At 49.1% G+C, this 24,139-nt stretch overlaps 1 protein-coding gene across 1 annotated transcript in view; it reads right to left on the bottom strand.

The window, feature by feature from the left end:
* Window positions 1-14,069: 14,069 nt before the first annotated feature.
* Window positions 14,070-24,139, bottom strand: part of NOL10 (nucleolar protein 10) — an 84,467-nt gene continuing 74,397 nt past the window's right edge. Inside the window, exons 20-21 of the mRNA XM_055327382.1 lie at window positions 18,148-18,250; window positions 14,070-14,874 (exon numbers count right to left, since the gene is read on the bottom strand). Coding sequence (XP_055183357.1) covers window positions 14,755-14,874; window positions 18,148-18,250 — 223 coding nt within the window. The 3' untranslated portion in view covers window positions 14,070-14,754. The remainder of the gene's footprint in view (window positions 14,875-18,147; window positions 18,251-24,139) is intronic.

Consider the following 24,139-nt stretch of genomic DNA (forward strand, 5'->3'; position numbering starts at 1 on the left):
GCCTCCAGCCTCCAAATACTGGAGCATTGTACCCCGTCTTGGGGTATTCGGGGGGCAGAGGATGCTGCTTACCTGACAGGGCCCTGACAGGGAGGGATGAGGACAGGGGTCCAGATGCAGCCCCTGACTGCTCTCTCCTCAAATATCAGCCTCGGCTCCTTGTCAAGGAGCCCACGGCGAGGCCGCCCCGCAGGGCCCGGGCGTGGATCCCCGCCGCTTCCAGCCCGAGCAACGAGCATGCTCAGAGCCACTCACCATTTTGCCTTATCTCTGGGGTTTTTTTGTTTTGTTTTGTTTTCATTCGACTAAATTCTTAAAATGTAGACTTAATTTTTTTTTCCCCAACAGCTTTCGATTTACAGAAAAATGGAGAGTACCGCACAGGGGTTCCCATATTCGCAGCACCCAGTCCGCACTGTCCTCAACATCCGAGGTGGGTTTGGAACATGGGGTACAGTCCACAGGATGATGCCGAGTCCGGCCTTGGCCGGGATTTCCTTGATTCTCCCCGCCGTCCTTTACCGGTCCTGAGACCCCAGCCAGGATACACGTCACATTCGGTCTCCCCGTCTCCCGGGCGGGGACAGTGTCTCGTGGACTGGGTCTGGCTCCTTGCACCGGGGCCCGTCACAGCGCCCAGGGCAGCGCTCTGCCCCCCGGGGGCTCGGGGGTCGGCAGATGTCGAAACACCAAGAAATCACGGGAGGTCGTGATTCGACGCCGTTGTCTCTCGGGGAGGTGGGGGGGCGGGTGTGGGGGTGGATTTTGTTTTCCTTGTTACATTTCTGTGACGTTTAATCAGGTCTTTGTGAATAGTCCGCGTGTATTTCTCTTCGGATTAGAGACAATCAAATAAGATGCAGCCGTGGGGTGAGGCCTGCCGGGCTGCCCGCGCCCTCCGGCTGCTGGGGGACGTGGGGCATCCCTCCCGGGCCCAGGAAGAGGCTGGTGCCCACCTACGACGACGAGATGGGCCAGAGCACGGGGGTACTGGCTCCTTCCTGTCCTCACCCACACAAGGAGTCGGAAAAGGCAAGGGCTTCAAAGCCTTTGGTGTAAATGCAATCCACCCCGGTTTCCTCCTCAAGCATTTCGGGGCCCCAGCCCCCGCCTCTGAAAAATAACTGATGTTGGATGAGCAACCCTGCAGAGAAGGGCAGGGTGGTGAGGCGATCAGGGAAGCAGGGGGGCGTAAATTGGCCAAGTCATCCTTGGGCTCAAGGAGCTGCTGGATGGAGCCTCTGCCCCGGGATGGAGGCCCAGGCCCTGGGGGTGCCCGGGGCTCCTGGGGCCCCGCTGCCGCCTCCCTGGGCTGGCCCCTGTGCTTGGGGTTTCAGGGCCACCCCACCCTGTCATTGCTGTCCCACGCCCCTCCCCACCCCATCCACTGGCTGGGAGGCAGAGGGCGCACAGGGCCCTCAGGGCGCGCCGGGCCCGGCTTCCTTGTAGGCTGCGGAGCCATCTGACCGACGAGTATTTTCAAATATGACTGACATCACTTTCTGGAGCCCCAAGTCCTCTTTAGAGATCATGTCCTAATGAAGGAAGCTGGGGATGCGGTCACGTGAACAAAGTCAAGGTCTCCAGGGCCTGAGCGCCCTCGGGAGCTGAAGGTGGTGGCCTGGGGGCTTCCTCTGAGTCACTTCCCTCCCTCCAACCCCAGTCACTCCTGGCCCGTCTGGCTCCTGCCTTTAGATGTCCCGCTGGTGGCCACCTGGCACGTCTTCTGGGAGCCACGGGACACGCCGATCCTCCAGACACACACCAGCCCCACAGAACTGCAGGGGCTCTCACTGTGACATTTTGCCACCAGAGATTTTGCAGCCTGGAAGTGGAGAAATATTTCATAAAAACTCCCGAGTTCCAGGTCAGGTTTATGTATTGTCTGTTGTGATTTTAACCGCAGATGTGCTTTTGAAAAAAAAAAAAGGCAAATATTTGAAACCCAAGAGATGGGGATTCTGAAACCAAAGGGAGAAAGGGAAAGGATGGGGAGGATGGAGGCTGTGAAATGCTCAGAATTCATCCAAAGTTGGGGGTTTATTCTCATCTAGAAAACTGCAAGGAAACGAGAAGAGATTTTTCCACGTGGGGCCTTGGTCATCTCCCGAGCGGAGGGAAGGGAGGTGACGGCAGCCCATCGGGCAGCATGAGCCAGGAAGGAGAAGCACATCCCGAAAGTACGTCTCCTCTGTTCTTGATCCAAAGAGAGGACTCCTGAAAGATGGAATGTGTCTGGCAGGTTGTATCAGGAGGAGGGAGGGACAATCTGTTGGAGATTTTGGCTCCCACTGATGAACCGGCGGTGGTACCACGGGAGTCAGGCAGTGGGGAGGGGCACCCAGGACTCTAAGAACCCTGTTTCCGTGGTCACGGAGCCCACTTCCCTGACACGGGGCCTGGGGCCTGGGTGCCCCTCCCCACTGCCTGACTCCAGTGGTACCTGCGGTGCCACACTTGTGGCTAAGCTGGTCCATGCTGGGACCCGAGGGGGTGATGCCCAACACCCCCCAGGAACCTACCGTTTTCTAGGTGCTGCCGGAGTCTTTGCACACTTTACCTCGTTAAATGCCTCTCACAGCCTTGTGGGGTAGAAATAATCACACCCATTTTACAGATGAAGAAATCCACGGAGTTCTAGCAACGTTTCTAAGTTTGCAGCTCTGGCACGGGGGAGATGCGGTCGTGGCCCCTGAGTGCAGGTAGGAGGCCCGGTGGCAGGCAGGGTCCCTCTGGAGGAGGTTGCCATGGTTACCAGGAACTCCAGGAACTCTGTCCACTCACCAAGGGGCGACCAGTCAGGCCTTGTTGGAAGGAGAGCTGTCCCCGGCCTTGCCCCATGTCACCTCTGTCACCAGGCTCCGCCAGGAGCCAGGAGCGGCCAGAGGCACACAGGGGAACCCACCCCAGCACCCTGCCCCTTTGGCTGCGTCGACTCAGAACCAGGGGACACAGCCGGCCTCCCGGGACCTGCTGGGGCCGCAGGTGGCTAATCTGCAGGGAAGGGGTGAAGGGGACGACAGGCCTCCTGGAAGAACAGCTAAGGTTTAGAAAGCAGTAGTAAGACCCGAGGGAGAGCAGAGCCAGGAGGGAGGGACAGAACTGGGGGGGGTGGGGTTTGAGGGCTCCCCAGGCCCAGGGCGAGCTGGCGCGTTCTCACCCCCAGCCCGAGTCCGTTCATGGACTTGCGTGCAGCACCTGCCTCCACTCTCCCTGAGGAAAGGACGCGCTGCGTTTTCTTCATGTGGGGCTGCACCTGACTGCATGCGGGGAGTGACCCCGCTTGCCAGGCCAACCCGAGGGGCAAGAGTGATTTTCCAGCAGACATTTCTTGAACGGTTCTTCAAAGATCCACCCTCCGTCGCCCCTGCGCCGAGAGGAGCAGCCCTCGGGGGCGCAGAGCGGCCCACAGGTCTGGAACAGCCTGCCGTCGACGTCAACAGGGCCCTGCCGAAGGGAGGAGGCGTCCCTCCCTCTCCCCCGGGGACTCCCACTCTCCCCCTCCTCCGTCTTCAGCCTCTGCTGTAAGAAGCCTCTGCTGGAAGGTGGTCAGGTGGCCGGGGCCCTCAGCCGGGTCTGGGCCCTTGCCCCCTCCGTCCCAGCCCCAGGGCCCGACCCCCGGGGCCGCCTCCCACCCCCTGCAAGCCCTGGCCGGTTAGCCAGGTTCTGCCTCAAGCCGGGCCCTGCTGGGGACTCTGGATCCCCCCAGCCAGCGAGCCCGAGGGAGGAGGCTAAGTGGCCATGCACGCTGACCTGCAAGCCTGGCAGTTCCAGAAGCTCGCACTGGACTGCGGGCCGGCCAGGGAGGCCTTCGGGCCTCGAGCAGGGGGCGCTGTCCCAGGAGGGAAGAACCACCCAGTGGACTGGAGCGCGATCCTTCCAGTTGACTCAGACTCGGACCTCCTCACTCTCCCCACTGTTGTTGCATTGTAAGAGCTGTGTTGTCTGCTGTCCCCCTTAATCTGCTCAGCCTCGTCTTCCCACCTGAAACTTCAGTAGTTTATTACCGTCTGTTCCCAAACCTTCGCTGGTGCCCCCGAAATACCGTCCAGTGTCTGTGAAGCACTAGACTGAATCCAGCGGCTTCCCCACACCCATCTGTCCACGGATCCATTGAATGAGGTTGGACCGTGCGCCCAATTCCACGCCTGGCGCATGTGGGGGGGGGGCACGGCAAATGCCACCGCGCTGGCTAATTTCATGCGTCAACATGACTGGGCCCCTGGATGCCCAGACATTTGGTCAAACATCATCCTGGGTGTGGCCGTGAGGGTGTCTCTGGATGAGATTAACATTTTAGTTGGTAGACTGAGTAAAGCAGATGGCCCTCCCTGATGTGGGTGGGCCTCATCCAAACAGCTGAAGACCTGAATAGAACAAAAAGGCAGAGCAAGAGGGAACTCGTCCAGCCCGACTGCACGGCTGGGAGCTGGGTCTTCTCTGGCCTTCAGATTTGGATGGAAAAACTGGCTCTTCTTGGGCCTCCAGCCTGCTGGCTTTCCGACTGGAGCCACGGCCTCTTCTGGTTTGCAGGCCTCTGGCCTTGGAGGGAAGCGCACTGGCTCTCCGGGGGCTCCAGCTGGCGGACGGCAGGTCTTGGGACTTGTCAGCCTCCATCCCCACGTTAGCCAGTTCCTCACAGTAAATCTCTACGCATCTATTCTCGCCTACTGGCTCTGATCTCTGGAGAACCCTAATACATCATCGGCGTGACCAGGGCCACCACTGGATCTCCACGCCATGCAGCCAACAACCACCCAGAGCCTACGGAGCATCAGGCACCATGAGTTCATTAATCCAAAATCATTTATTAAGCGCCTGTTGTGTGCCCAAGAGGGCCGCGAAGACCATCCGTGCCGCGGTGGACGAGACGCAGACGTTACCAGTCGAGGTAATGGCTGGACGTCAGCGCGAGACTCTTGGTCAGGAGCTAGACGGTTCTTTATTACGCTAGAAACCAGCAAAATAAATTTACTTATTATTGTGAGATTTATGGCCACACCTTTTTTATGTGTTTTTCAAACAAACCCGTCGTCATGGTAACTCTATTAAAACAAGATGCGACCTGGTTTAAAGGGCCTGAGAGCTAATTACAATAGTGCTTTGTATTTAGTTACACCTTTCTTCTGAGGGGTTTAATGGACCTCACTCATTAAGCTTCACAAACATCCTCTGAAGTCTTTAGGGGACAGATACTATTAAACCCATTTTACAGACACAGACACCAAGGCACAGACGGGTTAAGTGACTTGGCCACTGACTGGCAGCTGAGCCACGAGCAAGTCTGGACCCGACCCAGGCCTCCTCTGGTTTCCTTCTGCTCAGACTCCATTCTGAGGTTTGAAGGCCCTTCTCCGTGGAAGGCTCAGTTTCCCACAGCGCGGTCCGCTGCCATCCGTGTGCAGAAGGGGCCTTGACGGGGAGGCGGAAGGGCCGAGGGAGGAAAGGGAGCACGGGGGAGGGAGGCAGGGCCGCCGGAAGGCGGGCGCCCAGGGGGTGCTGCTCCAGCGGCAGAGCCAGGGACAGGCCTTGGTGGCCTGACGTTTGCCGGGCGGTGCGGACGCAGAGGTGCAGGCTGACGCCAAGCCGCTCTTGCTCGGTCACCGGAGTCTGCCCCTCCATGCGGCCCCCTGGGGGCCTCTGCTGTGGCTCAGGGGCTCTCAGAGCAGGGCCCAGGTGAGCAGCGGCTGCCATGCTCCAAACCTGCAGAATCGGAAACTGTTCTCCAGGATCTCTCCCTGCAACGTTCCTCCCCGAGGTGTCCTTCACGCCTGTTTCCCAATCTCACTTCTTCATGGGCCTGTCCTGACGTGGCCTTGTTAACACAGCAGCAGGCCCCCCGCCCGGCCCTCGTCACCCTGCCTCACCTTCAGTATGCCCGGCAGGCACCGCCAGTCTCCCCCGGCTGGCCCCGCGGGTTCCAGAACAGGGCCCTCTGCTTGGTCACCGGCACCGAGTAGTCAGTCAATATCCACACGAGCCTCGATTTGTGACCCAAGTTACAAGAGGAGGGGTGAGGACGAGGAACACGTATTTGGGTGGGTGGGGCACGGGGCCGAGAAGTCTGGCTTTGGCCAGTGGCCCACAGTTTGGTGGGTGGCTCAGGAACACCCAGAGAAGGTGATATCGAGGAGGGGGAATGAAAGATTCAAAGAAGAGATCCTGGAGCATGTCAGCACCTGTGTGGGTGGTGAGGACGAGGCACCGGCAGTGACACCGAGGAGGCCGAGCGCCTGACAGTGGCCACTGTGACAAAGGAGTCAAGCAGGATCAGAGAAGTCTGGTCTCAGATCTGGCAAAATTGGGAGACAAGCTTCTGGCCCAAAAGCTACGGTCCTCGGTCCTCGAGTGGAGGCCAGAAGGTGGCTCTAGCAGGAGGGAAGGACTGTGGGGTGATGGAGACAAGGCATGGGGCCTCGAGGAGGATAGAGGAGACACTCACTTGCTGTGCAGAACCAGCAGGGGCGGGAGGAAGGGAGAGGAGGGGTGGGTGGAGAGGAAGGTTTCAAGCCCCCCGTTTTGAACTCACAATTGGAGCAGCTGAGCTGGGAAGGAGACCTCTCGTCAGCCGGGTGTGTAAGCAGAAACCAACTCGACAGGGAGTGCACAGGGATATGGTGGTGGAATTCCAAGCAGGCAGGTGCTGTGACTGAACGTGAAGCTTCCTTCAAATCTGGAGTCTGGGGCTCATGATTCTGTCCTGGTCTCAAAGAAACCCAAGGCTACTAGAAAAATACAGCCGGCCTCCCTCTCCTCCAAGAAGGCATCTGGCCCTCCAACTCTGAAGTTCCACTCCTGGCACCCACCACATCAGGGGTCCCCACTCCCCACCAGGAGAGCCGTGCAGAGGCATAGTTTCCAGTCAGTTTCTCCACCCAGTATGTGCTCATTCGTGATGAAGGGGACATGTTTTGAGGAGACAGCACCCTAATTCCCAAAATAGTTCATTCAGATATAACTGTTAGGCTTCTGTATTGCACTAATTAATTTAGGAAAATTTACACGGGGATAGAAACTGATTTTCAAGAATAAAAATTACTAGGACTGGAATTTCCTTGCATATTCAAGATGTGCAAGAATCCTAAGTCAAGTTATTATACATGCCTAAATAGAAGGAAATTCCAACTACAAGACAATTCTACATTTTCCCCAAGGAGGAGGAAAAAATAATTATGCCAACTTGGTTATATAAACTTTTTAGGGATACTGATAAAAAAAAATCAAGTATCTACTTATAGTATTCACACACACACACACACACACACACACACAGTTTGCTAATGCTTTATTCTTCTCTTTCAAGATATCCATAGAATTCAGTCATTCCAAGACCCAACACATTAATTTACTGTGGACTTTTCTTGGACTAAAATACATTACTTTTGATATTCTCAAATGCAAAAGAGAGACAAGTTTCCTACTGAGTATGTGACATGGAAGCTGATCTCTGTTAAAAAGAGTTACATGGTTGGGTGAGCCCCACCATCTACATCCGCTCAAAATGAGAGCGTCAACTCCAGGATTTTGCTTCAGCCTCATGGCTACACAGGTGAAGCGAAGTTTGAAAATCATCTCAAAGCCAAAAGCAATCAAGTAAAACCCCCAACTTCTTAATGCATTGAAAATTTACCTAAGAACTATAAACTCTTTCACGTTATCTTATAAAAACCACAAAAACTTTTCTTCTATAAAATCTGTTTTGCATTTATGGGGGCGCCTCGGTGGCTTGGTCGGGTGAGCCTCCAACTCTTGGTTCCGGCTCAGGTCATGATCTCAGGGTCCTGAGACGAAGCCCTGCGGCTGGCTGTGCGCTCAGCGGGAGTCTGCTGGAGATTCTCCCCCCACCCCCATGCTCACATGTGGGGGCACACTCTCTCAAATAAACTATTAAAAAATGTTTTGCATTTAAATGATGCTGACGATAGGGCTTTGAAAACGAGTTACTCATCTTGTGCATTTAGTACAAAAAAAAATTCTCATGGAAGATCCAGCTCACTCCACAATGTGTCACAATCACACATTGTAGCAACAAGCACAAACCTGGGAGACATACCATACCCTGCTGTGCACCACGCTCCTGGAGTGCAAGAAAACCATCCACCTGTTAGGGTCAGTACTGATTTTCAGCTTGGAGCTGGATCCATCATTAGTGAGTTGTGAAGTCAATTCAATGGGTGTAAAACTTATTACATGGGTGGCGCTGGGGGGCGGAGAATGAAGAACTGCAATAGCATAGGATAGAGAAATCCCAGCGTGCTTTATCGACCACGCTCTGTAACACCTGATGTACGTGTGTTCTGAGTCACAATGTCAAATGTATTTCTTACTGTGGAACAAAGAGACATCTGAAAACCACTGAGGTGGTCACCATCTCTATGTACCACACCCTCCTTTGCTACCGTGTTCATTCTAAATTACATCAACAAATTCTCTCTAGGGTTGCCCGATCTAACAAAGATACAGGTCATCCGTTACATTTGAATTCTGAATAAATAACAAAGAATTTTTTAATGGAAGTATGGCCCATGCATCATGTGGTGCACACTCTGGTAAGTCACTTGTTTATCTGAAAAAAAACTTTTTAAATATTTTATTTATTTATTCATGAGAAATACAGAGAGAGAGAGAGAGAGAGAGAGAGAGAGAGAGAGAGAGAGAGAGAGAGGCAGAGACATAGGCAGAAGGAAAAGCAGACTCCATGCAGGGAGCCTGACGTGGGACTCGATCCCGGGACTCCAGGATCAGGCCCTGGGCTGAAGGCGGCACTAAACCGCTGAGCCACCCGGGCTGCCCTATTTCTCTGAAATTCAACTCTCACTAGGTGTCCTGTATTTATTTCACCTGGCCACCCTTCTTGACGCTCCTTCCACTAGGAAGATGGCATCTAATTCCTCTCTCACTAAGTGTGGGCTATATTCAGTGACTCCCTTCTAACTGATGGAAGAAAAGGAAAGTAAGTGATGAGCATGCCCTCTGATACCAGGTGATAAGAAGCACTGTGGCTGCCAACTTGGTTGCAGTTCTGGATACCTTTGGGGGAAGTTAGCTACCGTGTTATAACACCCCAGCAACCCATGGAGAGGTCCATGTAGCAACAAACAGAGACCTCCTGCCTGCAGCCATGCATCTGAGAAGGCGTCCTCTTGCCTGCAGCTGAGAGTCTGAGCAAGGAAGGGCGTCCTCTAGCCCAGGTCACAGCTGTGGATGGCGGTAGCCTTGGCTGTACCCTCAGGAGAGGTCCTGCATCTGAGCCACCCAGCTAGCCTGCTCCTGAATTCTGGATCCACTGAAACAGTTACATAACTCTGTTACTTCAAGCTGCTGTTTCCAGGCAAACTGTCACACAGCAATAGATAACCCCACACGTATGGTATCACTCCAGGAACTGTCCTCTCTCTGACATCAACACTCTTTCCTTTTTCTGAAGGATTTCCAGTAACATGCAGACATGCTGGGATTTCTCCTAAACAAAACCATCTCTTGATCTCACATGTCCTATTTTCTGTTCCCTTATATCCAAAAACTCCTACCAAGTGCTGTCTACCATCCCTCCTTCCAATTCCCTTTCCCTAGTCCTGTCCTCAGCTACTCCAGTGAGTCCTTCCAGCCCTGAAACAGCTCTTGCCAACGGAGAATAGCCCCTCGGGATTAAATCCAAAGTTCCACCTAACTATTCATTTAATACAAACTTATTAGATAGCAACTAGGTGCCAGGCACGGTGGCACATGTTGTATGTACAGCAGTGAACAAAATGAAGCAGACCAAAAATAAAAAATATCCCTATTTTTACAGAGTTGCATTCTGGTATTGGATGGAGGGCAAACAATAAACAAACAAAGCACTATGAGTATTTATGGATAAAATAATATGATATCTGGGATCAATATATTTCAAAGTAATGGGGCCAATGGATAGGAGTAACCACGAAACAAGAGAAGTTTTATTGTTACTTGCTGAAGCAGGTGATGGGTACATGGAAGCTCATTAAGCTGTTTTCTACTTTGGTGTACGTTTGAAATTTTCCATAATAAAGAGTCTTTTACAAGCACACTGTACTGGGTATCTGCTGCAGTAAAGGCATGGGTAGTGTGGGGGGCAGGGGCATGACTGTTTTACATAGGGTAGCTGTGCCCTGAAGTGTGACAGACATGCCAATGGCCCGCCGAGGAAGAGCACGCCAAGCAGAGGAAAGGCATCTGCAAAGGCTCCAGCTAAAGAGAATGACTGGAGTGTTCTAGAAGCTGCAAGGTCAGTGCAATGATGATGAGTGGAGGACACTGCAGAAGGGGTCAGGTCACACTGTGCCTTGGAGGCTGGGAGGGCTTTGGCTTTTATGGAGAGACTAAGCCACTAGAGGGTTTCTAAGGAAGGGAGCTGATCTGAATTAGATTTTAAATAAGCTTCCTCTGGTCAGATGGGATTTCTCATTACTTCCTCACCCTACACTCGCTTTGCTGGGGTCAGCCCTATCAGCCAGTGATAACTCTATCCCTGCCTTTACTGAGGCCAAATGCCTCAAGGCCATGTCCAGCTCCTCTCCTTCATCCTCCACAGCCAGGCCAGCAGCAGATTCCTCACCCGAAGTGCCATGGTTCCCCTGCCCATGACCTGGTACAGGCTGCTCTGCTCATAGCCGCTGGAGAGTACTTACTGTGGGTCTTCCATGAGATGAAAACCCATACATTTGTCTTAGGAACTTTTTAATAATTATAGTTGCAAGGCATAATAACACACTCCATAAATGGTACTGAAAAGAACATCAAGAACAGCCCAACTATGTTACAAAATATTTGCTTGTTTTGACAAAATGGTGGATCCTACAGATAAAGCCAAAACTATATCCTAACTAGAACACTGAAATTCTCTCAAATTCCATATGCAAAAAAAGGCAACAAATAACTGAAATGACATTTAGATTGCTTTGCTACAATTGGGTGTTTCATACAATTACTATGCCCATTTAAAAAAAGAAGTTGGGTTACAGGGTGCCTAGGTGGCTCAGTCGGTTAAGCGTCTGACTTGATTTCGGCTCAGATCATGATCTCAGGGTCCTGGGATCTAGCCCTGTCTTGGGCTCTGCACTCAGTAAGGAGTCTGCTTGAGTATTCTCTCCCCTTTCCCCCACCCCTCCTCCCACTCACACACGCTCTCTCTCTAAAATATTTTGTCAGAAGCGATCACTTTTCTCTCTGTAGCATTCCAGTTGTTCTCTCTTTACATCTCAGGTTGCATTCATAGGTTTCCAGACGCTTTGAAAGTTATCTAGGTAAGTTTGGGGGACCAGATGATTCAAGGACCCCCTACTTTTCCACCATCTTGTCTCCCCAATAAATTAATCTTTAAAAAAAGAAGAAAAAAGAAGTCGCTCTATACTTACTATAGATGTGACTCTTTAGAAAGTTCTTTCTGTGGATTTTTTGGCATAACCATCAATAGAGAAAGAGTTAGCTTATGGATCAGCCATGTAATAAAATACTCTGAGGTTTATACAAAAGAATGAAGTACATCTCTCTCTGTATGTCCATACTTGAGAAAATTAGTTATAAAAACCAAGATGATGGGATCCCTGGGTGGCGCAGTGGTTTGGCGCCTGCCTTTGGCCCAGGGCGCGATCCTGGAGACCCAGGATCGAATCCCATATCGGGCTCCCGGTGCATGGAGCCTGCTTCTCCCTCTGCCTGTGTCTCTGCCTCTCTCTCTCTGTGACTATCATAAATAAAAATAAAAATTAAAAAAAAAAAAAGAATCTGTTTCTCTCTCTTTAAAAAAAAAAAAAAAAAAAAAAAACCAAGATGAAGAACAGCATAAATAGTATGGTCCCACTGCATTACTAAAACAAATGGGTATATAGTTGTTTATAAAAACAGAAAAATATTTAAATAAATATAGCTCACACTATCAGGAGTTATTTCAGTGGGATTAGATGGGGGTAATTTATTACAATGGGTATAGGTGACTTTGATAAAATAATTCTTTTCTAATAAGAGTTTTTAATTGAAGTATAACATGCATACAGAGAGGTATGGAAGCCATGAGAGCAGCTTGCCATACAGGGTAAGGTGCAGAACCAACCAGAGCCCAGATGTCCTACTGTGCCCCCAGCTACTTTCCCTGCTCACCACCCTGACTGCTGAAAACAACTTCCTTTTATTTATTTATTAAACACTTGGACATTTTATTTTCATTTTAAAAAAGATTTTATTTATTTATTTATTCGAGAGAGAGAATAGAAAGGCAGAGAGAGAAGGAGAAGCACACTCCCCACTGAGTGGGGAGCTCAATGTGGGGCTTGATCCTGGGACCCCCAGGATCATGACCTGAGCTGAAGGCAGATGCTTGACCAACTGAGCCACCCAGGTGCCGCCACAATTTTCTTTTAAATAGTTGTTAAAAAATATATTTAGGCATCAGGCCAGGGATATTAGAGAATGAGGGGGATCTGGAGCACGACTGGGGGAGAAGCCATCATTCATTCAGCAGCCCCCAGGATGGTCCTGTTGTGAAAGCCAAGCCCCTACTCTTTAGGCTGGGCCTGGCCCATGACTGCCTGCGTGTACCTTCTGCGTGTACCGTTACAAAAACTACCGAATATGAAACTTGTGTTTTGGAGGAAGGTGAGGATTGTACCATGTACTTAAAGAATCTCAACCCTGCAGAGGTGGGGCTGCTACAAGGCACTGAGGAGGGAGCCCAGGTGCCTGGAGCAGGTTATCTGCAACTCTGTTTGTAAAGTTTCCCTGACCGTCCATCACAGATTCAGCTCAGATCCTCCACCTCCCTTTCAGGAATCCCCCAGAACAAAAGCTGGGGGGGCACCACTGCCCTGAAAGAACCTCAGTATTAAGATATCTGTTAGGTTCAGAGGGGTGTGTGCCAAGGTGACGGAAGGGTGGCAGCTGAGAGACAAGCTGTACCGAGTACTCGTGAGCCTCGTGCTGTGCTCCATGAGTACCCAACACAAGTACCTCATCTCATCCTCACGAAAATGAAGTACTGGGCTCACGTCAGAGGAGGAGCTGAGACTCAGGGAGGGTAAACAAACAGTCAAGGCTCTGAAGGGGTGGGCAGCAGGGCTGGGGCTGAACACTGGGATAGGCTGGTTCCACTGCCCTTGGCCCGACGATGCCGATGCCCATCTTCGAAACACCCTGGCTAACCGAGCACACGATTGTGCCCCACTAGCCCGCGGCACTGCGTCTGGGGGTTAATACCATGGCATACAGGCTCTCCACTCTGCAGTAAGGACCCCCCCCAGGAGGAGGGAAAGGAAAAGAGAGGCGGGGAAGGTCGGGAGGAGGTGGGGCAGACCCTGGCCCCCGGCTACAGGTCTGCAGCGCAACCACTCACCCCTGGGAAAAAACTGCAGCAGGTGGCGGCCTTCTGTGACTTCTGAAGTTCCCCTCTCTAGGAACCCATCAAGGTGGGAAACAAGGAAGAGGAAGAGCAGAGAAGCTGAGGCCCCTCCTTTGGGAAGAGGGAGCTCATCAAAGGAGTGTCCTCCAGGGGTAGGAAGCCAAAAGAGCAGAGCAGGTGGTACAGGCATGGAAACAGGTGGGAAACAGGTGGCCCAGGTAACAACACTCCTTCCTGCGATGGTGCCTGTCCACACACACACACACACACACACACACACACACGTCAAACACACACACCTTTTTTCTAGAAGCAGACTGCACTTCTTAGGCCTTAGAAGTAGACATTTGTCTGTACAGAAGCGACAGAGATATGACAGGGACGGGATAGGAAAGACAACAAGGAAAGAGAGGAGAGACCAAGGGCTAAGGAACAACGTTGCCATAGGACAAGAAGAGGGGGAGACAGACCTGCCTAAGTCTGGGGCCCTGGACCCAGGTGTCCCTGAGGCCAGTTAGACATCCTGCAGCCTGGTTCTGCTAGCACATTCTGCCTTTGTGCTTATGCATTCTCAGTCAGATTCCATCATGTAAAGGCTAAAGAGCCCCTGTTCCAGTTGTACATAAAGAAAACACACATTAATACCTGAAAAACCAGAGTAACTAAATTCAGTTGTCAAATTAATTCAAAGAATGGATCTTTCTCAACGAAACTATTCAAATGAAAAGTATTTATTTTTATAAATGTTTTTCTCCAGCCAGTTTATCTCAAATTGCACTTAAGAAACAGAAAAAAAAAAAAATCTGTAATTAATCCTGTGAAAAGTTAAAAGAAAAACCAGTAGCTTCCATTTCTGGTTTTAGGTTATTATCATTAAATTATATTCTCTTGGTATAAAAATATTTTTCAAAAAGTCCCAAACATGTCAACAAGCAACAAACCTACTACCCACGTGTAACTGTGAACATGGCCAACACCGACAGATGTTGAAACAGGAAAGAGGTTTCTGGGGGGTCAACAGTTAAGAAGCAGTAGATGCCACAAGGAAAAAAGTCCCCAGGACACGGTCAATCTTAACTTGCAGCTCAGGACAACCTGCCATTTCATGGTACACGTTTCACAATATTGACAAACAACAATCTGTTCTACATGATTGAAACCAGAGGAAAGCAGACAGTGTTTATGGGGAACAACTTACGAGAAGCGCCCGGGGGTGATGCGCTGCCCAGGGCAGGGAAGGGGGCAGCGTCCAAGCCCAACACAGAAGGCACCGGGACGAGCTGCCGAATGTTACCTCACACAGAGACCAAGAATTTATGTGAACTTTTAAAGTGCGTTCCTGTGTGTTTAACGTGCTCCAACAATGACCTCCCAAATTGCACGCAGGGTTGTTTCCAGATTCAATGAAACGGCCGTCCGCGTCTGTGTCGGGACTTGAGGTGACTGGCTGAGCGACGGAGTGTTTTCCTTTCTTGTCGGTGCAGCTTCTCAGCCTCCTGTTGCTTCTTCTGCTGTTCGGACTACAGGAGAAAATTACATGAGAGAGAAAGAGAAAGAAAACCCCAACGTCCCCTGTTGTAAGCATCAGAATCCCACGGCACAGCCCAGTTGCAGGGGCCACGCCGGCCGGCCCTGGACTCTGCTCCCACAATGCTGTCCTGTTCACAAGCCAGAGCCATTCATCTACTTACACTGCCCCAAACGCAAGACAAATATTGAACACGTACTAAAGGTGTACTATAACCCACCACGATTAAGTATCCTTCACCAGGACTGGTCCCAAAGAATTTTTGGCTGTTTCCAAAAAGTCCAACTCCCCTCAGAAGGCAGAGATCTGCTGCCATTAACCACTGACAAGGGCTCAGCAGACAAGTGGCCTGCAAGTCCCTGGCTGGAGTGAGCGCACAGGTTTACAGGCTGACGGCTCCAAGGGCATGTCACCTGGGGTGACACCCGTGCTGGCAGAGTGGAGGGGCCCCCTCCCCCAATTAGGCCCGTGGCTGCCAGCAGCAGTTCTCGGAGAGAAGAGAGCCAATGCAGAACCCACGATGGAGGTCAGAGCCGTATGATTTTAAAATCACGTTTGATGGCTCTGAGGGTACCAACCCTTGAATGCAAAACTCAAAAAAATATCCTTAGCCGGTGGAATGGCACAAAAGGTAAACCAAGAGAGCACTGTTGGGGCATAGGTTTTAAAAGTTGAAAAGCAATGCCTTATAGACACCTATGAGGCTTGCTTCACACCGGTCTGCATTATTCTGTGCACCTAAAAATATTCCTTTGTTATTTTGCTCTTGAAGGAGAAGTCTGTATTTGCGGCCAGGGGGTATTACTCAATATTTTAAAATCAAAGAGTTGAGAGGTAAGGGAGTAGTGGGGAAGGAGAGCAATCTGTAAGACCCAGAACCAACGAGTCCCCTACTCCAGGAGCTCTGAAAATGAGAACAAATAAATCCTTAAGTTCTTTTTCTGATGACTATTACTCTTCAAGAGCCCCACTAAATCCTGCCCTTGTACATCCCTCCCCAGCACAACACCCCTTCCTCTGCTCGGCTCCACCTCTGCTCCTGCTGCACTGTCGCTCTGGGCCCCTTCAGCCCACTCCTCAGGCAACAGCCACAGTGAGTTTTTAGAAATATAAAGGCTCAGTCTTCTGCTAAGTAACACTCTTCAACAGCTTTCCACGGTTCTACTGAGAATGAAGGATAAACACTGGCTGTGGCCCACTCACAAGGCCCTCCAGGACTGAGCTCCGCATAGTTTCTGCTCTATCTGATGCCGCTCTTTCCCTCTGATCTCGTTTTACACACATAGGCTCTTATTCACATCCTCGAGTGAATAGCAGTGGAGGGGTTCCTCCCTCCTCAAGCAGGAACTTCGCCTTGGTGGTACCCTGTGCCTGGCACCCTGCTTGACCCCTCAGAGATTCACTTGACTTAAAGATGCAACCCACACATCACCTACCCTTCCCTAGCCCCTCTGTCCAGGCCAGGCCCCACCTGACACTCTCACGGCACCATGTCCCCTGCTGGAGCACCTGCCACCACTCCACTGACATAACTGGGTGTGTCCTCCTTTCAACAGACTGAGAATTGTGGCAGCTAGGACCCCATCGGTCTTGTTTTGTGTGTCCTCACACACACCACAGAACAGATATCTGACACGCACTTGTTAATGGACTACTCGACAAACCTGGAGGAACCCACATACCGAACCCACATACCGGCACATCATACAATGGTAACAAGACCCCTGTAAGATCAACAAACACTGGTTACTCCATATTTAGTTTCTTCATGTTAAAAAGTATCCCCAGAAGCATTTCTTGTCCAAATGATCTCAGAACATGATATACCAAATAAAGATAAAACAGGGTGCGCAGGCGCTTCTAGGTTGGGGGCTCCTCTGCACCTTCGGCGTGGACATCAGTCCTAGGCATTTCCCCACCGGCCTGGTGCAGAGCAATCTCCCGGGAGCACTGCTCCCTCTCCAGCACCATGTTTTTGCAGAGCCCTCCCTGCCAGGCCTTCCCCACAATGGCAGGAGCCTCCAGAGGAGCCTGTAAGCAGCAGCGACTGTCCTGCAGACAAAGCTCCACTCAGAAAGGAACACTCGCCCTTCTCTCTCTGGAAGGCTGTGTTGGATGATGTCAGCACCAATCCCGCATGACCGGTGGGCCAGATGCTCATCTTCCAAGTTTCCTTTCCTTCTGCTTCTGAGTCCTGCTGTGGCTGCTGGCTCACCATCACCAGCAGGCTGGACCAGAGAAGTAAGGGATGCAGACATGTGCAAGCCCCCATGCCTTATTAGCAGCAGCCTGGTCAACAGTCTGATGACAAACTGCAGTTATAGGAAATCTGAAAACCGGACCTGGGACCTAATCCTAGTTTTGCCACTACACAACTGGAAATAATACTAAAGCACAAGCTTTCCCCTTATATTTTATTCATGTATTAGAAAGTATGTGTGAGGGGTGCCTGGCTGGTTCAGTCAATGGGGCATGTGACCCTTGACCGCAGTGATTTGAGTTGAAGCCCCACATTGGGTACAGAGTTTACTTAAAAAAAGGAAAGTATATATGAAAATCCTGGGGAAACTTGAGAGTTTACCTAAATATATCACACATCTAATATCAAAGAAGACTTAGTACTACATAAATTCCTAATTATTCCTAGGTAAAAGTGAGATTTAATAGTTAAAATTTTGTTACTCTAATGATACAAACAGGCAAAATCAAACATTAATTGATAAATTTCCCCAAATTGTTTCATAGCCTCTGCCTGACTCAACCCTTAGTACTTCTTTGGTTTTTAGCAAAAAATAATAATAATTTCAGAGGCATCTTATTTTCATTTTACCACAAATTATATAAGCCCTAGATTGTCAGGACTTTCACTTTACAAGGCCGCACCTCAGGTGGCCCAATGACCCAGAAACCACACTGACTGCTAGCTTCACACCAACAGTGCCAACTCCTAATCACTCAGGTCCCGCCTCCCTCAGGACACCAGAAGCCAGCCTGGCTCTGCCTCGGGCTCGAGCTCTGCCCCTGCCTCGAGCTCAGGCTCTGGCTCTGGCTCTGCCTCAGGCTCTGGCTCTGCCTCGGCCGAGCTGTGTGCTCACTCCCAACCCAGGAAGAGCTCTGGCTGCAGAAAAAGTGCTAGAACAGGTACATGGCTTCCTCAATAGGGGAAAAGCTTGGGAAGGCTGTGCTGAAGTCAGACACACTACACGGCACTACTGGAAGCCTATTTTCCTTCCTTGAATTAACAAAATCACATTAAAAAACTTACCCTCTTTAACGTGAACGTCAACTGTTTGCTGCCAACTGTGGTGTCTGATACGCTCAATGTGCCATTTTTTGCTTCAAGTTTCAAACGATCTTCAAGGGTTTTACTATAGGAGAATGAAGAGAATGACACATTAATTAGCATCATGTTTTGATTTAGCATTTGAAACAAGTTTTAATTAGAATGGATCACACGAAGGAAATCTGTTACACTTGTGGGAAAGACAGAACATGGCATTCACTGAACATAATCGAGGAAAGAATCAGGGGCAGACAGTCATTGCTCATGCTCAATAGATACAAGCAAAAAGAGCAGCTGCCAAAACACCCGCTAATTTAGCATTTTAAGTGGTGGTTCCAAATATATTTTCACTGGTTGCTACTTATCTTACTAAATCACATTTCTGAAGCCAACATGCAAGGAGCGATATTTCTGAAGCCTATAATTTACTGTAATGGTCAGTGGCACATACGCTTCTGAAGCATTTCATACTTAAACCACACACGAGGCAGGCGGCGGAGTGCTTCACGCTTTTGCACCTCAGGCACGTCTCCAAGGGAGCGAACACAGATCCTCTTCCAGGTGAAGCCATGGAGAAGTGCCATGCGAGTCCAGTGGATCCCTGAGCTACCCTCACCACCCACAGCATGAACAATTTGAAACATGAGTTCATCTGCCTATAGACAGTGAGCAAAAGAACGGCGGGTAAATTCTATCTGGTTCGGTCTGCTCACTCACTGCTACTAGGTGCCTTTTCCTTCCAAATTTTTCCCTGAATTACTCTTTCCATATACTTTACCCCAACTGTTTCATTTCGTTCCTTGCTCATGTCTCCCAGACTTTTCTAGGGTCTCTCTGTATAATCTGTGTTCTGCAATCCTGTCCTCGGCACCATTACTGCCACCCTACCTCGGCTTTATAATCGAGACGTTCACTCTGTCTCGTACATATAACACTTCGTGGCATGTCGCAATAATACTGTTTTACTATAAAATCGAAACAGTGGTCCCTTCTGTGAACTGAGTTTGGAGGGAAAAACTGGAATTAAGCTTCAAGACAAAGACTTGCAGTAAGTTTTCACTTTGGCTCTAACGCTCAGAGATGCAGCCAAAGCAGCAACCTCCCTACCCGCACCCGTGATGAAAACAGGAGGAGAGGGTAGAGGAAGCAAGAGGGAAGGAATACGGTTCTCTTTTCTTTCCTGTTCCCTCTTCCAAAAAAGTCAACGTGCTTCCCTTTCCAGTCCTCCTTGTACCAACCTAAGTTGAATGTACCCCTTTTAAGTTAATAGTAAAAAACCGGACTGATTTTAAAAAGTAGCTGAATTGGGCGATGGGTTTTCTTTTGCCTGAAATACGATCATCGTAACTAATTACTGAGCAGAATGCTGCTTCTAAATGGCCCGCAAGATAAAGTGATGCTCCTTTGAAATTCCGCAGGAAATGTTTGATGTACGCACCATGAGAGATTTATTTCCAGTTTATGACTAGTATAACGTACTGAACATGCCTTCTTTATATAACTTGAGACGTGAAGTGGTTAGCATAAAAGTGGCACTCTTTTCTAAGCAATAATGTTATTAAGAAGCACTTTTAAAGTACTTTTCATCTTCAAAGTGCTTTACAGACGAACTAATTAATCCTTTCAACATCCCTGAGACACAAGTATTTATCCTTTATAGATGGCAAGAAGGGAGGTGAGGCGCTAAATGACTCGCCCCAGGCCACAGGAGGACTCAAGTCTAAAACCAGAATTCTGATTTAAGAATTTCTGGTTTCCAGGAGTGTGTCAGACCAAACCTGATTTATAAAGTTTTGTGTAGGAAATGTTCCACAAAGTCTTCCAAGTGACAAGCTTCCACATGACTGAATGAAACAAAGATCTAGTTTAGTTTTTTTTTTTTTTAAACAAGAACTCAAAGATGAAGTGTAAAGGGACTCCGGTGTGGATGTGATTGTGTCAGCCTAAGCAAATTCCTCAGCCTGTTCGTGCCATTTCTGTTCTTTCCCTTCATGGCTGCTGAAGGGTGGCACACAGCAAACACTAATTTGGGAAGAAAGTCACTTTTCAAGTAAATTGTGGGCAATTACTATGCTTTTAAGAATGACCTTATTTCCTCCATGACAGGGTACATAAATTCTGGTTTTCTCTCAATGTACTTTCGATGTGTACTTGTAAAAACTTGTTCTGTCTGGACTACTTGGAAAGACAAGCTGAGTTTTAGAACGAGCCATGGCAAAAGATCAGACACAGGCACTGAGCGTGGAGATTTCTACATTAAAGCAAGTTCCACTTCCCGCCCTTTGAAAGTCAGTTTACGGTATGTGGCTGCTAACCAGCAGTTCTAAGCCAGCTACTAGAGAATGAATTCAGTCGGAGATGATTTAAGACGCAAATACCTGAAAACTGTCTACTGCAACAGAGGAACAAAATGCAGAAATCCCTAAATAAGGTGAAGAATTTTAGGGGAAAAAAATGCCACTGTCACATGATGAATAGCCCGTCACCAATCTGTGGAGATGGCCAAGAAGACAGATGTGGGCTTCCAACCTTTGTCAACCTTCTAAAGGCTGAAAGGATGGAATGATTTAGCACAGGACAACGGACAGGGCTTTGGCGGGGAGAATAGGAATTCTCGGCTAGGTGACCTTTAAACGAGGGTGGGCAGCAAATACAAGGGGAAACATCAAATTAGATAGATACTTATTATATGCCTCAGGAAGTAATGCTCAACTTGAGTTTTTAAAAATCACTCTGTGTGGAGGCATGTGCGTTAGTACAGCATTCACAGGACTTAACTCAAAAGAAAGGACTCGCTCCTTCACAGTCTATACTCTGAAGGGGAATAAGCAGGCGGTAGAGAAACGGAATCTACAGATAAACGGAAAATGTTAAATACTCTGTTTAGAGCCAACTAACTTTGAAAAATATTTACAGATCACTGAAAACTCCATCTCCATGCTTTCTGTTTACATGAGTTCCTCAAAGCCCATCTCAGGTGATGTGAACTGAAGCAACCAGGATACCTGGATACCTCATCTAGCAGCTCTGTTCATATTTAAAGATTCGTAATATCCACTGTTGTTGCAAGTCAGAGCTCAAAGCCTTTCTCCAGGGCGATGCGGCCATATCTATCACAGACCCCTTTTGATCCAGCAAGTTCCATGCCTAGGGTAGTTCAGTCTATAGGAATCCCTGCACATGAGCACATATTTATCACTGTGGAAAGGGGTAAGAGGAAAACAAGAAACAATGTAAATATCTCAAATCAGAGAATGTTACGTATGTTATGGCCCATCCACCTTATGAGCCGTTTTATGCGTTACTGGGAGTTTTATGCGTTACTGAGAGGCCTACACGTACCAGAAGGAAAAATGTTCCAACTCATTGCTACATGAAAAGAAGTTCATCAGTAATAGGATCAGTAAGGCCCCTTCACATCTAGAACAGAGTAGCTAATCTGTACACGTGCAAACATGCGCCCACAGGAGTGACTGGATTCTAGAAAGGCACACACAGCAGAGACCTCAGGGAGGGAGTGAGGGGGTAAAAGGGAAACTTTCACCTTTTATTCCATATTCTTAAGTATTATAATGAAAATATGCTTATACATCACCTGAGTGCATATTAACTTGAGTAATAAGAGATTATTTTTTTTCTAAGTGCAACTTTGGAATTAAACTGCTTTCAAGATTAAATTAAAAAATGCTTCTATTAAAAAAATGCTTCTATTAAAAGAAGACTGTTCCTTCAGCTCTCATCCACTGGCAGTGAGGAAAATTAGCTGAAGAGTAAAAACTGGCCCTGGTTCATCCACAAGCAGATAAAACTGCGTGAAAAGTGGCCTCCCATGAGCTACTAAAACCACCTGATGAAGAAGGCGAATTCCTCCAAGGTAGGAAATGTCTCTGAAATCTCTGCATTTCCAAGACAGGCCACAGGCTAGGTGCTTCCAAGAATGCCTTCCCACTGACGGGCCGCCTGGCAGGGAGAGGACAGGAGGCACCCCCACTCTGAGGTGCAGGAAGCTGTGTTCTAGACCTCTCCTCTGGGCTCACCGGCACAACCCGGCCAGCACCTACATTAGGCCCTGTGGACCCGCCTGCCTCCACTCCCATAACTGGACAGGCCAATGTGCCTGGAATCCCGACAGGCCGGCAGCATGAACTTCCCTGCTTTCCACCTGCAAACGCAATTATTCCCACCCATCCTGACGGCCTCCCCTTGGTCTCTGAGGAGGTAACCCCTGTCCTTCTGAGGCTGTCTCCTTGGCCCGTGCCCTGGCCCATCCCCTCCTGACTGCTTACTGAACTCAGCTCTGCCAACTGACTTTGGTGTCTCAAGTCACTGTCTGCTGCCACGGGTAATCCTGCTCTGCCCACAAACACATTCTATCTCTAATAGCCGAAGAAACTTTCCCCATCAAGTTATTGGCTTTGACTTCTTCCTTTTTCTGCCAAACTTCTTGGAAGAATCATCTACATTAATTGCTCACAATATTTATTATCTCTATTCATTCATCAGTCCATGGCAATCCGACATTTGGGCTGGTGCCTGAGAAGCTGGTCCCAGCAAGACAATCTTCGTAATGGCTTTCCTCTGTTCAGGGAACTCCCAGCCCCCTGCACATTTGTGCCACACCCTCTGTGCCATTTTCTTCCTGCTTGGCTCCTTCCAGCTTACATCTCTGAAAACTCCTCAGTGATCTTTACTAGCTACCTTCCCCTTTGCTTGTCCAAGTTGGGATTGTTAGCATGTGGCTGTCAGTATTATCAGTGACAGCTCTAAAACTACCTGTAGTACTTTGTGTGCTGTTTATTTTCCTAAAGAGAGGCACATGGTTTTTATCACAGACTCAAGAAAAAAATACCTGTTGCTCCCAAGGGGCTCCACTCTTCACCCTCAATGCATCCTACACAGAGTCGATCTTCCTCACCCTGTGGTCTCAATCACACAGGGAAAGCTGCTTTCTCAGCGCTGTATCTCTAATCCAGCCCCTGGGTCTCCGTTTCTCTACTGAACATCACCAAGAAGACACTTAATGTGCTGATAGCCAGCTTAGTACTTGTGGCCTTAAACCTGGTTTTCATTCTGTATTCTTGCTCTTGATGGCAACACTGCCAGACAGTTCAACATCATCCAACTACCTCTTTCTCCTTCGCTATTACATTAGTAACTGAACAATGTTGTGATGTATGTCCATTTTCCTTTCCTATTCTTAGACAGTCTTGTGGATAGGGATCCCTGGGTGGCGCAGCGGTTTAGCGCCTGCCTTTGGCCCAGGGTGCGATCCTGGAGCCCCGGGATCGAATCCCACGTTGGGCTCCCAGTACATGGAGCCTGCTTCTCCCTCTGCCTATGTCTCTGCCTCTCTCTCTCTCTCTCATAAATAAATAAAAATAAAAATAAAATAAAAAAATAAAACTTAAAAAAAAAAAAAAAGACAGTCTTGTGGATAATTTGGGCCTAGGATGGCCTGGTCGTCTCTTTTATCACTTTTGACTGGGACTACTGAATAGTCTGTTAGCTGACCTTAGGAGCCCCTTTAGAGTTTTCTAAAACTGAGATATTTCATTATGAGTTTCTGGGAAAGAGGGACTTCTTGTACCTACAAGTTTTTATTTTTATCTTCCACAACCAAGATGAACTGCTTTTATTCACAAATCATTTTATGATTTGGGGAAGGAGCTGGAAACAGATTTGCTCACGGGAACCTCAGTGTGACAACCTTCCCTGGCTTAGCAATGCTTGGGCCAGGGCCTGCCCACTGCTCTCTGGTTATTCTATGCCCTCCTACACCAAACCATGCTTCCCTCGGCTTTCACACAGTGCTCCTTTGTTCACATGTCACTCTGCCTGGCATGCCATCTTCCCACCCTGCCTTGGGTGCTCATCTTTTTGTCTTTTGTCTACAGCCAGTTTCAGTATGACCTCTTCTAAGGACTTCCTTAAATCTCTTCCTTTCTTATGCACTTTCTACATGGCCCTTTTTAGC

Source organism: Nyctereutes procyonoides, unplaced genomic scaffold (assembly GCF_905146905.1).
Source record: "Nyctereutes procyonoides isolate TBG_1078 unplaced genomic scaffold, NYPRO_anot_genome, whole genome shotgun sequence".
NCBI classification, from domain to species: Eukaryota; Metazoa; Chordata; class Mammalia; order Carnivora; family Canidae; genus Nyctereutes; species Nyctereutes procyonoides.